Raw genomic sequence first — 14,058 nt, 5'->3', positions numbered from 1 at the left:
CCCCCTGAAAGATGACTGGAAAAGTCTCCCACAGATTTAAAGACAAGGGAATGTGTGGCACTGTATGTTTGTATTCAAGATCATTCTGTTTCAATGCTATATGACATATTGTGCCTAATTGCTAACTTTAGATTGGGACTTTGATATGATTTGAGTGAAGGAGGTTCATTTTCCACTTATACTGTTCACAGAAGACTCTCAAGCAGCTACTTACAAACCTCTTTGTACCAGGGCAAAGCTCATGTTTTTGCAACAGGAGCCTCTATGTGTTTTTAATGAGTTTACAGTGTTGCAGACGAGGCACATGGCTGACCAGGCTTAAAACAAACACGGATAAAAAGGATTATGGACACAAGGCTTTCGTCATCGGAACTAGAGCCACTGTGTGGGAAAATGTGTATTTCCCATCATCGCTTAGTGTTTGTGTACCCTCATGATTACTAACTCTAACCCTGGGGGATTAGGTGAAATAATATTAAATAATGATAAGGATCTAAACAAGCGTGAAGACACATGAAGGCTCCAACTGGGCCAGACATTTCTCATAACACAGCACACACACTTTCGCACAGTGATTACAGCAGACTGTGAAATTAGCGAGCAAGCCAGTAAAAGCAAAACCAAGGGAGGTGTGTATGCTGTAGTTTAATTAGCATTTTACCCCTGTGGTTAAACCAGAGAGCGTGAGTGCTGGTGAAGGCAGAGCTGAAACACTGTATGCCTTCTTTGTGAGATGACGCTGCTGTAGGGATTAGGCTGTAGGTGCAGTTCACCAGGGTCACCGCTCAATCACCCTCTTTCTGCATGCTCCTCTAAATAAGTGGCACAGTATGTTTAAGAAATATGATCTCCAGGTTTGTCTATTTTATTAAAGATGTAGGGAAATATTGTAGCTACTAGCTGATGTTTGAAAGGCAAAGGGGTACTGTCTGTCATTATGCAACCAGTGCCCAAAGAGATGAGACCACCCGCTCTGGGTGAGTTCATGATGCGGAAAGTTGTGGTGACCACAGAGTGCTCTGAGAGAAGCTCGGACACACTGTTGAATGAATACTAGGTGTGGATCAATGTCTAGTAAAAGCAAAGAGATCTTTTTTGCCTTTTTTCAAATTAGGCTGAGAGCATACTTCTTTTAGTAAGTAGTCAGCCAGTGCAGCGAATATCAATCTACACATCAGGCATAATGATCTGAAAAGGATGCTTAGTGTAATAACACCAGCTTTGATCTCATTTCAAAGAGGGGCCCGCATACGTTCTTCTGGCCAGAGTGCGGTTGCATGTTTGGGGTGAGGACACCGCAGGGCTTGTCAGCAGTAGCAACACAGCTGTGAGATTACAGCGCAGAGACACTACAAAGAGACCACATCATGTTTCCAACACAAAACAACCAACTGTCACGAGAGCCATTATGAATGAACGTGCAGTGAGAAAAACAAAACAAAGTGATATTAGTTTCAACAATGAACTTAAAAGTCAAGTTCCTCTACCTTTAACTCATTAAAAAGGTCTGTTATGTAGAGCGCACCTCTTGCCCTACACCCTAAATCAGCTGGTTTCTTTTCATTCCTGAGAAAATGTTTTACAACATATGTATTACAATGGTTGTGTCCTGCAAAATGACCCCCTCCTAAAAGATAATATCCACATTAAGCTCATAAATCAGGGGGCCAGATCATATAGATTAGATGTCTGTCTGGATGTCTGATTTAGCAAAATTGGAAAATGCATGGCTTTGTTTCAAGATGTAATAACTGAGAATCTTTGGTGGTAAAACTGTTTGTTTTCCTAGTAAAGCATTTGGTTTCTCAGTGTTTCCTTTCAGAGTGTGTTTCTTTTATATATAGTTTATAAGGAAATCTAAATCAAAAATCCATTAGTAAATCAGTTATGTTGTATCTTTTGCCCTCACAGTCCAAGCTGAACATGGAGAGCTTGACCAAGCCAGAGTTGCTGATGCTTTTCAGCATCCTGGAGGGAGAGCTGGAGGCCCGCGACCTGGTCATTGATGCCCTCAAGGTACCTTTCATAGAGCTGGTAACAATGTAACATAACATATCAGTGATTCTCTGCACGAAATCTTTCTTCTCAAAGTACACCCATATAGAATTGAAAAGTGCCTTTTTTCACAGCAGGAAAAAACCATGAAAGTGTCAGAGAAACTTCTCAAACCATTGCAGTAGAATGTTGCCACAATGCTGCATGTGCTTTTTTAAATTAGCAAGGAAACAATTTGCAAAGGTCATCATGGTGTATGTGATTTACAAAAATGGTGGACAGCAGTGTAACAGATTATGCTGCTGCCTCACAGCCACTTTTTAAGCCTACAGACGGAGGTCTTGCACAAACCTACATGGGAAAGGTTATTGATACCTGATAATATATATGTTAGGTCCATTTAGAATGATGAAAAACAGTAAATCACATCAGTCATGCATGTGGTTTTGGTGTTACGGGACCTAAAGTAAATAGAGATTTGGCAACACAACGAGGAGGGAAAAACCCAGCTAAAACAATTAAGATTTTACCCAAGTAATGCTGTTAATGGCAGTCATTTCCTGCGAAAAAGCTAAGTGTATGGAAACGACAAAGCCATGTGTCTGTGACGCTAATATTCCTACAGTATGCCCAATTTGCTTGCAGCAAACTAGAGTCTATGCCTCTGGAGAATTGAGTCTTTTGGGGCAATGTCTAACGTTTAAATGAATTGACGCACCCCAGGGAGATTGAACACACACACACACACACACACACACACACACACACACACACACACACACACACACACACACACACACACACACACACACACACACACACACACATACACATACACACAGAGCTCAGGTTGTTTTACTTTTGCAGGATTAATGCTGCATTTTCTCATTCTCTATTAAAGCTATTTTCTGCTTCTGTGTCCTTTGAAGTGCTGTGCTCTGCAGGCCCACATACTCAGGCTTTCAGTGACTATTTGCATGGCGTTAGGATGTTTTGTCAATACAAACAGTTGTAAACTTGCTTCATTGTCATGCTGCTGCTAAGGCCCTATTTTCTGAGACATTTATATGACACTCCAGACTATTAACTATTAATATTTGAGCTATACGCCAGTTGCACTCTTGGAATTCCATGCATTTTCCTGGAGTAAAACACACCATTAAAAGCAAAAAATTAAAAGCCAGCAAAGTGGAGAGAGCAGCAGTCCAAAGAGCGCTCTGCTAAATGTTCATGTGTTGTGTCTAGACCGCATTCCTCCATTTCTCCTGGGAACTGGCCATCTAAGGCAAGAAGAGATGCAGCCCACTGGGTGCCTGATGACTCAATGTGCGAGAGAGTAGGAGTGAACAAATAAACATTGACCTTAACTGGAGCTTGGGGGGAATATGGCTTTCATGGCTCCACGGGCACAAACTGTTAACCCATTCAGGTCTGGGATTGGATCACTGATGCAGTGTTAACCGTCACAGATCTTTGATTAAGGGTGTAATCTCTGAATTTGAGGAAATGCAGGGTGTAAGTGAAAAAGGATCTCTTGAGGTAAACTGATGTATTTTCTGCAGCACAGCGTTTTCCATATGAAAAGCTGAAGTACATACCGTTCTGGTGTTCTATTGTTAAGAGATTGGAGATGGGGAATCCTGGGTCTTGCCCTCACATGAAAACAGATTGGTATCAGTAAAACATCACCCGATAATTCTTTAGTTTTTAGCCACACTACAGGCATTGGTTTTATGGATGGCAGTGTTTGTCTGTATTCCCACCATTCTCCAGACTGAAATGTCTTAACAACTATCATATAGATTGCCATGCACTTTTGTACAGCCATTCATGGTCCCCAGAGGATGCTTTATCCTGTGGTTATCCCTTGATTTTGCATATAGCACTAACAGCAGGTCAAACTAATACCTATCCTGTGGAATATCTCACCAACCACTGTCTAGATTGGCACAATAGTTTGTACAAAAAGTCATAGTCCCCAGAGGAAGAACCCAAATGACTTTAGTCATAATACCATCATCAGGTAACACTTGAATGAATGGATTGTCAGAAACATTACTGTTGTCCTTTGGATAAAGACATTTAGTGATCTTTTACATTTTTGGATAGTCGCCTTCAGGTAAACTTTTTAATGTATCCAATGGTTCATTACCAAATATCTGAAAAGAAGAATGACATTACCATCAGCATGGATAGCATTTCCTGCATGTTAGCATGCTTATGTTTAGCATTTTGCAGGAGGAAATGCCCTATCTACATGCAGGTGCACCACTAGAGTCCGAGTCTTGTTCCAAAAATAAGATTGCACATGGGCCTACAGTAATAAGAGAAGTACATGTAGTCATGTTGCTCATGACTGACTTGTCACTGCCACACCAAATGTCATGTGAGAAATGTTTGGCTCAATGACAAATCACCACAGTCATAACAACCCACTTAACTCTTTGCTTTTTTATGCCATTGCTTTATAGTTAAAAGAAAGGGAACTGGACAGTTTGTGTCATTTCCATTCTCTGTGTTTTAAAAATCTACTATTCTTATCAGTGTTTTCTACAGAATGTAGTATAAGTACAGGATGTGTGGTTAATGATGTTGTTTTTCTGAGGTCCTCTATATCAAATGATGCATAACTATCAATGGTATTCTAGCTATCCACTACATTTTTCCATTTGTGACTCACTTCAGCAGCTGCTCAAGCTGCGGCTTTCAAAAGGAAGTTAAGTCTCTGGCAATGCTCACATTTGGCATACAAAGCTCTGCAGTGATCTAGTGTTCCCTTTGCTTAGGGACAGGAATATGAGTCTTTACTTACTTAAGTTCAAAGGGAACTTAAATATGAAAATTAGCCTTTTAATTAACCGTCAAGTTCACATGGTGTGGTTGACAAGAGCTTCCAAATGGACGTACTTTAAACAGTTAACCATGCGTGTTATGTGGTAATGGGGCACAAATAAGGAAGAATAGCCTTTTTGTAGCTTCTATATGCATCAGCTGATTGGATTAGTGTAAGTTACTGTATCATCCAAAATCATGTGCTTATGAATAGTATTCTCCAGACATCCATTTCCATTTACACGCCTGAGCATTTCAGGGTATTTAGAAATCTGCCTTAGCAGCTCTGAAATATATAGGACTCGTCGTGGGTGAAAATTTCATATATCACCGTCTCTTAGTATTATACAAATCTTGTCACCAACCTCGTTCAACTTAAAACAAATCCAGGCATGTGTCAGCAAAAGATAAGCTGGATTGGAACCAGTGCAGCCATGGCACATCCCAAGCCAAAGCACACTAGTTGCCAAGAACTGCAGCCAACAGGAAAAAGCATGAATAATGGAGGTAGATTGTATGTAGCAGCCATGCAGTGAATGTTTATGGGCATTGAGCACTGAGCAATGGAAGAGTTAGGTGTTAAGTATTAAATAATGTTCGGAATGTCTTTCCTGTTATCCCTCTTTTCCCTTCTTCCAGCCTCTGAAGCAGTGGAGGATTGAATCAGAGGAAATAAGCCTCCCTTTGTGGAAGTCTGTGCATTGATGGGCTGGGCAGTGAGCAGAGGGACACTGAGTCTGTGTTCATGGGTGAACCTTTGTGTAAAGAGGACTTTTGAATAAGAAGAGAATAGTACTTAAAGGTAAACTATCCAGTTTACGTTATGTGTGCAGACTGAACAGAAAACAAGAAAAACCAATGAACTGATTTGAAAAAAAATCTACGTTAGACGTGTTTGTGTGCGTTTCACAAAGTTTTCCTCTTGTTTCTGAAGTGGATTGCAAAGCGTTTTTCTCACTCTTAGTATTGCTTACAACTGCAGCAATGAAAGTCAGACCAAGTGTTTATCCTGAGGCAAAGTAGGTGTCTAGAATGTAAACCTGATCCAAGCAGCTCCAATCTTTGACCGTAAAATGACACATCAGAGCAGACATTCATTGACGGGAATAGGGTCGGGCCGTCGGCCAAATCTGTCGTCAGATTCCTCTTTGAAGATTTCTCTTCAAAGCTAGAAACCTTTTTGAGGAAGAGAAAAAAAATACCCATCAAAGAAATTGTACTGTTTATATAAATCACAAGTATGCCTTCAAAAGAGACGTTTGGCAGGCAAATGTCATGTTTTCTAAGTCAGTTGGATGTGAAACCTGTATTGTATGAACGTAATGAGGACAGGGGCTATATGCCACTTTCATAACTTAATCTACATTGCATTAGATTAAGGGCTTCAGATAGCTTTAAACATGCATTTTTTAATCCTCCTGGGCATCCTGTGTTTTCCTTGTTTGATCCACCTTCACACAGTCCTCAGTGGACTGGATCAAATAACAGCAGCAAAGCCCGGCAGCCTTGCCCTCCTCTCTTATGTCAGATGAGCTAATATTGTTGAAGATGACAATCTCAAAGCCTCAGATCTGTTGGGGAATATTGCTTGAACTTTTCTGTCTGCAGCCATCAAATGGCACTCCCTGTATTTTTAACACTTTGTTAACTAACTCCAGGTGCTGAACTCTCTTTGTACGTAAACATATCAGTCATATGACAATGTCTGGACTTAAGAATCAATCAATTATATATGCAATCTGATGAAATAGTTGATATATCAGCCATTAAGTGTCCAATCCACATTACATCCAGTTTCTTGGTCAATGTCTTTCTGGAGTCCAGTGTTCGCTGTATCACATGCATCGAGTCACAGTGGCAGTGACACATGAAGCTACAAAAAATGTTTATGGGAAAAATTAATTGCTGCTATCAGACCATAAGCAATCAACATTGTTGTTGAAAAGGTATGGATATCCCTAGTTATAAAAGTTGTTGTTTTACTCCAATATAGTGTCGTTTGGAAGGCTCATAAATACCTATGTGCTCAGCTGTAATATCTTCAAACAATGTGCAGCTCAATGCTCTGTAAGAAAAGTGAATAGGACTGAATATTGTCTTCAGGCACAACCAGGCTCTCGGCTACACACTAAACTTCTCAAGTAATCTCGGTATCAGTCATCAGGAGCTATGTCCTCACCTTGCTGAAGAGGATACTGTTCTCTCTAATCTTTTGATCCTCTTTTGTTGAAACCTCACGAAGACAACCTAGAGCTTTCTCCCCCTCTTTCCCTTTATCTCCCCCTCTCTCTTACTGTACTTCACCCTCTTTTCCTGGTATGGCCCAAAGGCATCTGCTGAACCTGAACTGTCTTGCTTCTATTTTTCCTCCTTTGTCTCGAGTTAAACATAGAGCAGGTCTGCTTTGGCCCAGGTCCAGCACAGAGCAGCTGTCCTGCTAAAGATAGACAGACACCATATGTTGCTTCTTCCTTCTGCTTGCACTCTTTCTCTGGCATTTTTCTACACTTCCTCTCCCTCTCTTCCCCTTCCTTCCCATCTACACATCATTTCCATTCAAGTATTAGAGAAGCTGATAATGTGTGTGGAACAAAGTATTTCCTTTTAAATATAAGTGAAGTGACAGCAGTGTGTGTTAACTTAAATTACAACTGTCAGGGATTATAACCTTCAAATCATTTCATAATAACACCAAAGTTCAGTAATGTGGATGTCAGCTTTTGGAGTCAAATATAGTGACTGCTATGAATGATTGCAGCTAGGGTTAAATTGGCACTTAACACACAGTTTAACTGAGGCGGGTAGGAATGTCATTTGTTTTGCAGGTATTTAGGTAAGTATTGGACTAAAGTCAAACTTGCAATGGTGCTAGATGAAAAGTTAGATCAACAGAAATGTATTCTGACAAGTTCATTAATGTATGTGTTGCAATGCTCATGGAAATCCGTCGACATCCAATAAATATTTAATTGAATTAATAAAAACTTTGGAAAGAGCAACGGTCAGGGATCACTAGATTGTAGATTCATTATGGCATGGCATTGCATCCAATAGTTACGATATGTCTGGATCAAAGCGTTGAACAACCTACTAACTGTCTTTTTTTCAATCCATAAAACCCTGCCTCTTGAAATGTATAAACACAAGATGCTTTATCCAGTAACAGCTGAGATTCAAACAAGCCTGAGGAGCAAGAAAAGTGATCCAAGAGAAAATGCACATGCTAAAACCAAGTAGCCTTCTTTCTGTAAACAAGGCCATTTATACCAAAGCAATTCCACTCGTGAATATTTCCTACCACGTAACCTTCAGACCACAAACATACTGTAACTAAACCACTGTCACTCTCCCCCTCCTCTCCTCCCTTCAGGGCCAGGGTAAAGAGCTGTTCATCCAGGAGCGCTATGGCAAGTACAACCTGAGCGACCCCTTCCAGGCCCTGCAGAGGGACAGTGAGGCTGCCGGGGACCAACTCAAAGAGCCAGGCTGTCCCTCCGCTACCTCCAACCCTCTGGTGGTTCTCAAGCTGGTGGTGGGCCACTGCAGGAGGATGCAGGAGAAGATGCTGGCCCAGCTGGCTGCAGCAGAGAGCAGGCACAGAAGGGTGGGTGTGGAGGTGTGGTTCTAATTACGGGAGGCAGGAATGAGCTGGTTTCTCATGAAGATGTAAACAAACTAAAATAATTAGGAAACATGAAAGATAAAAGCTGCTAGCCTTCAGTGGTGGAAAATATTTTAAATGGAGATTGCAATCAGTAATTTGCAATACGGATTATTTTTCTGAAAGTATACTCTGGAATGAACAAAAGAAAAAAAAGAGAAATATCTGCATCTGATTTCATGTTTTCTTTTGTTTAATCTAACACTGGAGGCCTGTCTAATATTAAGACAGTGATTGGAAAATCCTGATTTTATTTAGTGTTCAATCATATAGACAAGGCTATTATGCCATCTCTGTGTTTTTTGTTTTGGTATATACTTAAATGACTGTTGCAAATAATGATTCCAATTGCATGTTTTGGAACTGTACAAAACAACTCAATCATCTTAGGCCTTGTTAAACCGCAGAGTGATGACTACACTTTTCTCTGCAGGCGGGCTGAACATTTAAATAAGCTTAACTATGCAACTATTTAGCTTGACTGCCATCAGCGTTTTCACTCACAAATGTAGTAATCATTTTGCTTCAAAATAACTATTATTGGCGTAATTTTAAGCAGACCATGCAGGATGGTTTCCCTCCTGACTCTCTGTCTCCCCACTGTGTTTGCTTCAGGTCATTGCAGACCTGGAGGAGGAGAAGAGGAGGCATGCTGAGGACACAGCCGAGGGAGATGATGTCACCTACATCCTGGAGAAGGAGAGGGAGCGCCTACAACAACAGGTGTCCTCTAATTAAAAGTGACATGGGTTGCACTGTAAATATTTGTCCAAAATGTACTGTGGGAAAGCTTTATAAGAACTATCAAGGGTTGAGTAGTGCAGGTGGGTTGTTTTGTAAAGCACAAGTCAACACTTCCCTGCTTATATTGAGACATTTTATTCTCCAAATGTATCTCTTTTTTTTGGTAAAATGTTCTGAAATGTATACATACAGTTGTTGTGTTGCACATATACTAATAGACTTTGAGGCTGACAATAAAATGGATGATGGCTAAAGCAAAACAATGTTTCCCTCCTCTGACAGCTTTGTTCATTGTTGGTCTCGCCTCTTTCTCTGTAGCTGGAGTTTGAGCGGAGCCAAGTCCGGAGGTTAGAGAAGGAGCAGCGTCGGATGACTGAGCAGATCGAAGCAGAACGGGCTCAACACAAACAGCTCTCCTGCGCTCTGGCCAAAGAGTGCAAGTGGGCAAGTTCCCGGGCTCTGGAGGAGGGACACCGGCTGAGCGAGGTGAACCGCAAGCTCGACAAGGTATTAACATTTTGTATACAAGTATATTTTTTTATATAAAAAAAAAAAATTGGAAAAAATCTGCTCAAAGATTATTGGTCAACCCCGTCAGAGACTTTATGACTCTGCATCTCCAACAACATCATCTCGGACCCAAACCATGTTCTGAACAGAGAATATAAACTGCTACCATTTAATCGGAGATACACGGTCCCACGATTCAATAAAGTCAGACTGAAGCAATCAGTCAATCCTCACATTAAATACAGAGCTAAATCCCAGATCAAATGCACGCTGAAGGGTCTCTGAGCATGTTTTCTCTCTGTGATTGTGCGGTTATGTTAAATGTTTGTTTTTCATGTATTGTTTCTTGATATTTGTCTATGTTGATGTTACACATGGAGCTGCTTTGATGCAAGTCCAATTTCAGAGTATTCAAGTATTATCGTATCGTTTCGTATACAAATGTTGGGCTGTGTTATATTTTGCACTCGGGTGTAAGATACTTTTTTTTACTTTGGCAGGAGAAGGAGTCTTGTCAGGCCCTGAGAAACGAGCTGGAGGATGAGAGGTGGCGAGCTCTGAGGATGGAGGCGAGGGTGGAGGAGCAGCTGGCCGAGTTCGACACAGAGCGAGAGCAGCTCCGCTCACGTCTGAAGAAGGAGGAAGCTCACTGCTGTCAGCTGCAACAACAGGTGTGAACACTTGAAAGCATTCATCATGCAGGTGGCAGTAGATGGCACATTTTGCATACTATATTCGCCTCATGTTATTTAATCTAATCTTAGTGCGAGAAGAACGTTTGCTTGCATTGTTCAGCCAAATTTGTATTTGAAATGAATCTCTTTCACCATTTTTGTGATCAGGTACAGGAGCTGAAGAGGAAGCTGGAGGAGAGAGGTGTTGCTGAGGAAGTAGGAGCTCCAGTACAGGCAGAAAGGAAGGAGTGGGCCTCAAGAACCCCTGCTAGACAGATAGCAGTGGACATGGTTACATTCGAGGACCTTGAAGAAGACACACAGCAACACGAGCAGCCAAACGTTCCCGACTGTACTGAGCAGACCGACGGGCACCCCGACCCAGACAGCGCCCTTTCAGACGACATCTGTCTACACAACGGAGATGAAGATTCTCCAGTTCATCAGAGCCAGGCTTCCTCCTCCAATCTCCCTCCCTCCTCCCCCTGCTCCTCACCCGTCCTTGCCAAGCGCCCCCCAGGCAGCCCGAGCCCTGGCAGCTACCAGTCTCCCTACCAGGCTGGGATCAACCAGCGCTTCCACGCTGCTCGACATAAGTTCCAAGGAACCATAGACCCAGAGCCTCAGACCCAGGCCGCACAACCGGCCCTTCCCCCCTCGCCAAAGGACGCTCCCCCAGTTACAAGCAGTCCCCCCCTAGAAGCCAGTCCGGTGAAGCAGATGGCTCGGAGCACCGTCACACAGGTCCTGTCTCGCTTCACCACCGGACAGCAGAACGCCGCACCTAAGGGCGCATCGCCCAACAACTCACCCTTTGGGACGGACTACCGGAGCCTGGCTGCGCCCCTGTCTCCGGTCGTCGCGAGGGCCGCGGGGGCCCTGCAGCAGGGGATCAGATCACCCACCATCCCCAGGGCCGACAGGGGCAACCCTCCACCCATCCCCCCCAAGAAGCCCAGTCTGGCTCAGGCCCCCCCCTCCCCGGCCTCAGTGCCCCGGTCTGCCGGACACTTCCCTGACTCCGCCCTCTCAGGCAGCTGCGGCCTCACTTCCAGCCAGGAGGGAGTCAAAGAACTGGACATGGTGGTGTCTTCCAACTAACGGATCATTTGATTCGTCAGTAAACTAGTCCGCTGCTGCTTTGCTCGTGACATGATGGTTTAATCCACATCTCATCATTATGAAAGTTGATATATTATTTTGTACATGACAGGATTTACATCCTATGCTTATTGAACAGAGGTCCCTTCAAACACTGTTGTCTTTGTATTTATTAGATTCTTTATGCACTCTACTTTAGGTAGTGGTTAAGGGGTAGTACTAATGAAGAGTTACAACTCCTAGTTTTAGTTTAAATTGTGCCAATACTTTGTCGGGCCCACCGTACTATGAAAGTATTTTATATTAGTATGTGTCATATTTCCAAAGAATGCTAATCAGTGTACCATCTAAAGAGGCATTACTTTCCATAGTATGTTGCTTGTTCATACAACAAATACTCTAATCTTCAGACCAAATGTAAGAAGTAGTCCTTGGACCAATTTTATTACAATATATGCCTATTTTCTGTGTGCACTCTTTTGTACTTAGCTGCCGTTTTTATAAAATGTATTTTATAAATGTTCCTTAGTTATTACTGTATGATGTGTTAGCACAAAAGATAATCTATTCAGTGTCATACCGAGCTTAATTCATGTATTACTTTATGTTTCAGTTATCTCAGATTATAAACAGACACCAGAGAACAATGAGATAAGTGTTGCTGATATATGTCGTGTTTTTGTCATTTATAAGAAATCATGATAAAGGTTTTAGCAGTCAATGGCTCCGATTATTATCATATCACAACTGCTGTGTTGGTTATCTCTACTCTCATCAGATCCTTTACAGTACTTTAAATGCTGGAAAGTGACAGATTGAATAAATTAATCCCAAATATCGTCACCTATTTATATCTTCTTTTCTTTGATCTCATAAGAGTTATATGTTGCTTATTTTACAAGTGTTAATCCCATAAGGGAAAGCTTGCTTCCATAATTGTTAGCAATTAATCCGAAAAATTAATTTCCAGATGCATTAATGAAAGTTTATTCTTTAGAATGTGTAATACTATAATTTCTATATCCAAAAATAAAATATACCATAGATATTGTTGATGATAGTATCTAAAAAAAAGCATCAACTCCCCCCATTGCATTTCACACTTATACTTCACATAAGATTAATAGCATAAATAAATGTTATTGATAACCTTAAGTAGTATCATATTTTACCTTGCCTTATAAAATCTGATATGTATATTCAATGAGAAAGTTAATTAATTATACTTATTTAATTAACTAGAAACTAGTATCTAGCATCCTCAGATAATGATTTACATATTAAGGACACCAATTTGAAATGTTCTGACTTTCCATGAATATAATTCTGCTCATGTTCTGTATTCTGAGGATATACAGTAGTGTTTAGAAAACAGTTGTATACTGTACAGTCAGGGAGAGTCCTCTAGAGGTCAGTATTTGATTAGTCCCCCACAGCTTGCAGGAAATGCATGAATAATGGCTCCGCTGATATTTGGCAGTACTAATACCCTTTCTACCCACTGTGATTTAATATTTAGTATATAATATCAATATGCACTGAATCTGTGAGCACTGATATAAAGTCATATTGCAGCATTATTAAACTATGCCTATAAAGTATACTATATTATGGCAGATTTGTGTCAGAAAAATACAGATATGTTATTTTGATGCAGAATTTACATTATTATCTTGTTAAATAGTAACAGTTACAATAGAAAGAAAAACTGATTTCAGTGGAGGTGCTAAGAAGATTGCAAAGAGTGCATATACTGTACTGTAGGTACAGAGTTAGTACTGCATTGGTGGCTTTATTCAAACTCATATACACTGTGTACTATATTTTGGTATGTTTTATATTTCTTTTTTGTGTGACTGACTAGATTTTGATGCTGAAAGAAAGAAATATCAATCTTGCTGGTGCTTGGTTGTGAAGATAAGTTGTGAAACCCTTAAGTGTACTGAACTGTTTGTTATGTTGCGCCCTGGTTTACTTCAACTATAAACAGTGTTCTAGTGGTATGTTGTTAAAGTGATGCAAGTTAGGAGAGAAATTGGGCAGTGGTGTTAAGTTTGGAATTGGGAAAGTGCATAAAAGAAAAACAGAAATACATGTCTTACTCAACAAACATATTTTCTGTCTTCTATAATGTCCCCGATATAGTGACTTTGTCCCCCTCTCTCACACACACAGATCTTCAATCAGTCAAGGTGGCCTGACATCATGCTATACCAGATACATGCAGGGCACACAGTGACTGGGACATCCGACACATTAAATCCCCTCTTGGTTGTTGGGGAAGGGTTGGCTGGTTAGCGGGACGGGTCACCTCTTCTCTCAGCTCGGCTCACCTAATTAACATTCCAGTGTAGTGCATCCCAAATCCAGCACAGGCACGCCTGGTTCTCCAGCTGAGCCCCATCCTTCTCGGCCACCATAAACACAGCTCAGGTCGCTGAGCATCCTCGCTGCTGTCACTGCCAGCATAGATGCTCACTGTACTCTGCTACTGGGAGACAATCCACAACGCTGAGCAGACAATATGATGGTCTGGATTTT

The 14,058-nt window shown here is 41.3% G+C and overlaps 1 protein-coding gene across 1 annotated transcript in view; it reads left to right on the top strand.

Moving 5' to 3' along the window:
- The window catches only part of LOC104945809 (CTTNBP2 N-terminal-like protein), a 13,009-nt gene extending 771 nt beyond the window's left edge, over window positions 1-12,238 (top strand). Inside the window, exons 2-7 of the mRNA XM_010771529.1 lie at window positions 1,912-2,016; window positions 8,198-8,431; window positions 9,104-9,211; window positions 9,551-9,739; window positions 10,243-10,413; window positions 10,585-12,238. Coding sequence (XP_010769831.1) covers window positions 1,912-2,016; window positions 8,198-8,431; window positions 9,104-9,211; window positions 9,551-9,739; window positions 10,243-10,413; window positions 10,585-11,517 — 1,740 coding nt within the window. The 3' untranslated portion in view covers window positions 11,518-12,238. The remainder of the gene's footprint in view (window positions 1-1,911; window positions 2,017-8,197; window positions 8,432-9,103; window positions 9,212-9,550; window positions 9,740-10,242; window positions 10,414-10,584) is intronic.
- The last annotated feature ends 1,820 nt before the right edge of the window (window positions 12,239-14,058 follow it).

Source organism: Notothenia coriiceps, unplaced genomic scaffold, assembly GCF_000735185.1.
Source record: "Notothenia coriiceps isolate Sejong01 unplaced genomic scaffold, NC01 NC01_scaffold00010037, whole genome shotgun sequence".
Classification (NCBI taxonomy): domain Eukaryota; kingdom Metazoa; phylum Chordata; class Actinopteri; order Perciformes; family Nototheniidae; genus Notothenia; species Notothenia coriiceps.
The sequence above is the reverse complement of the archived record's forward strand: the minus strand, read 5'-3'. Positions and strand labels throughout refer to the sequence as shown.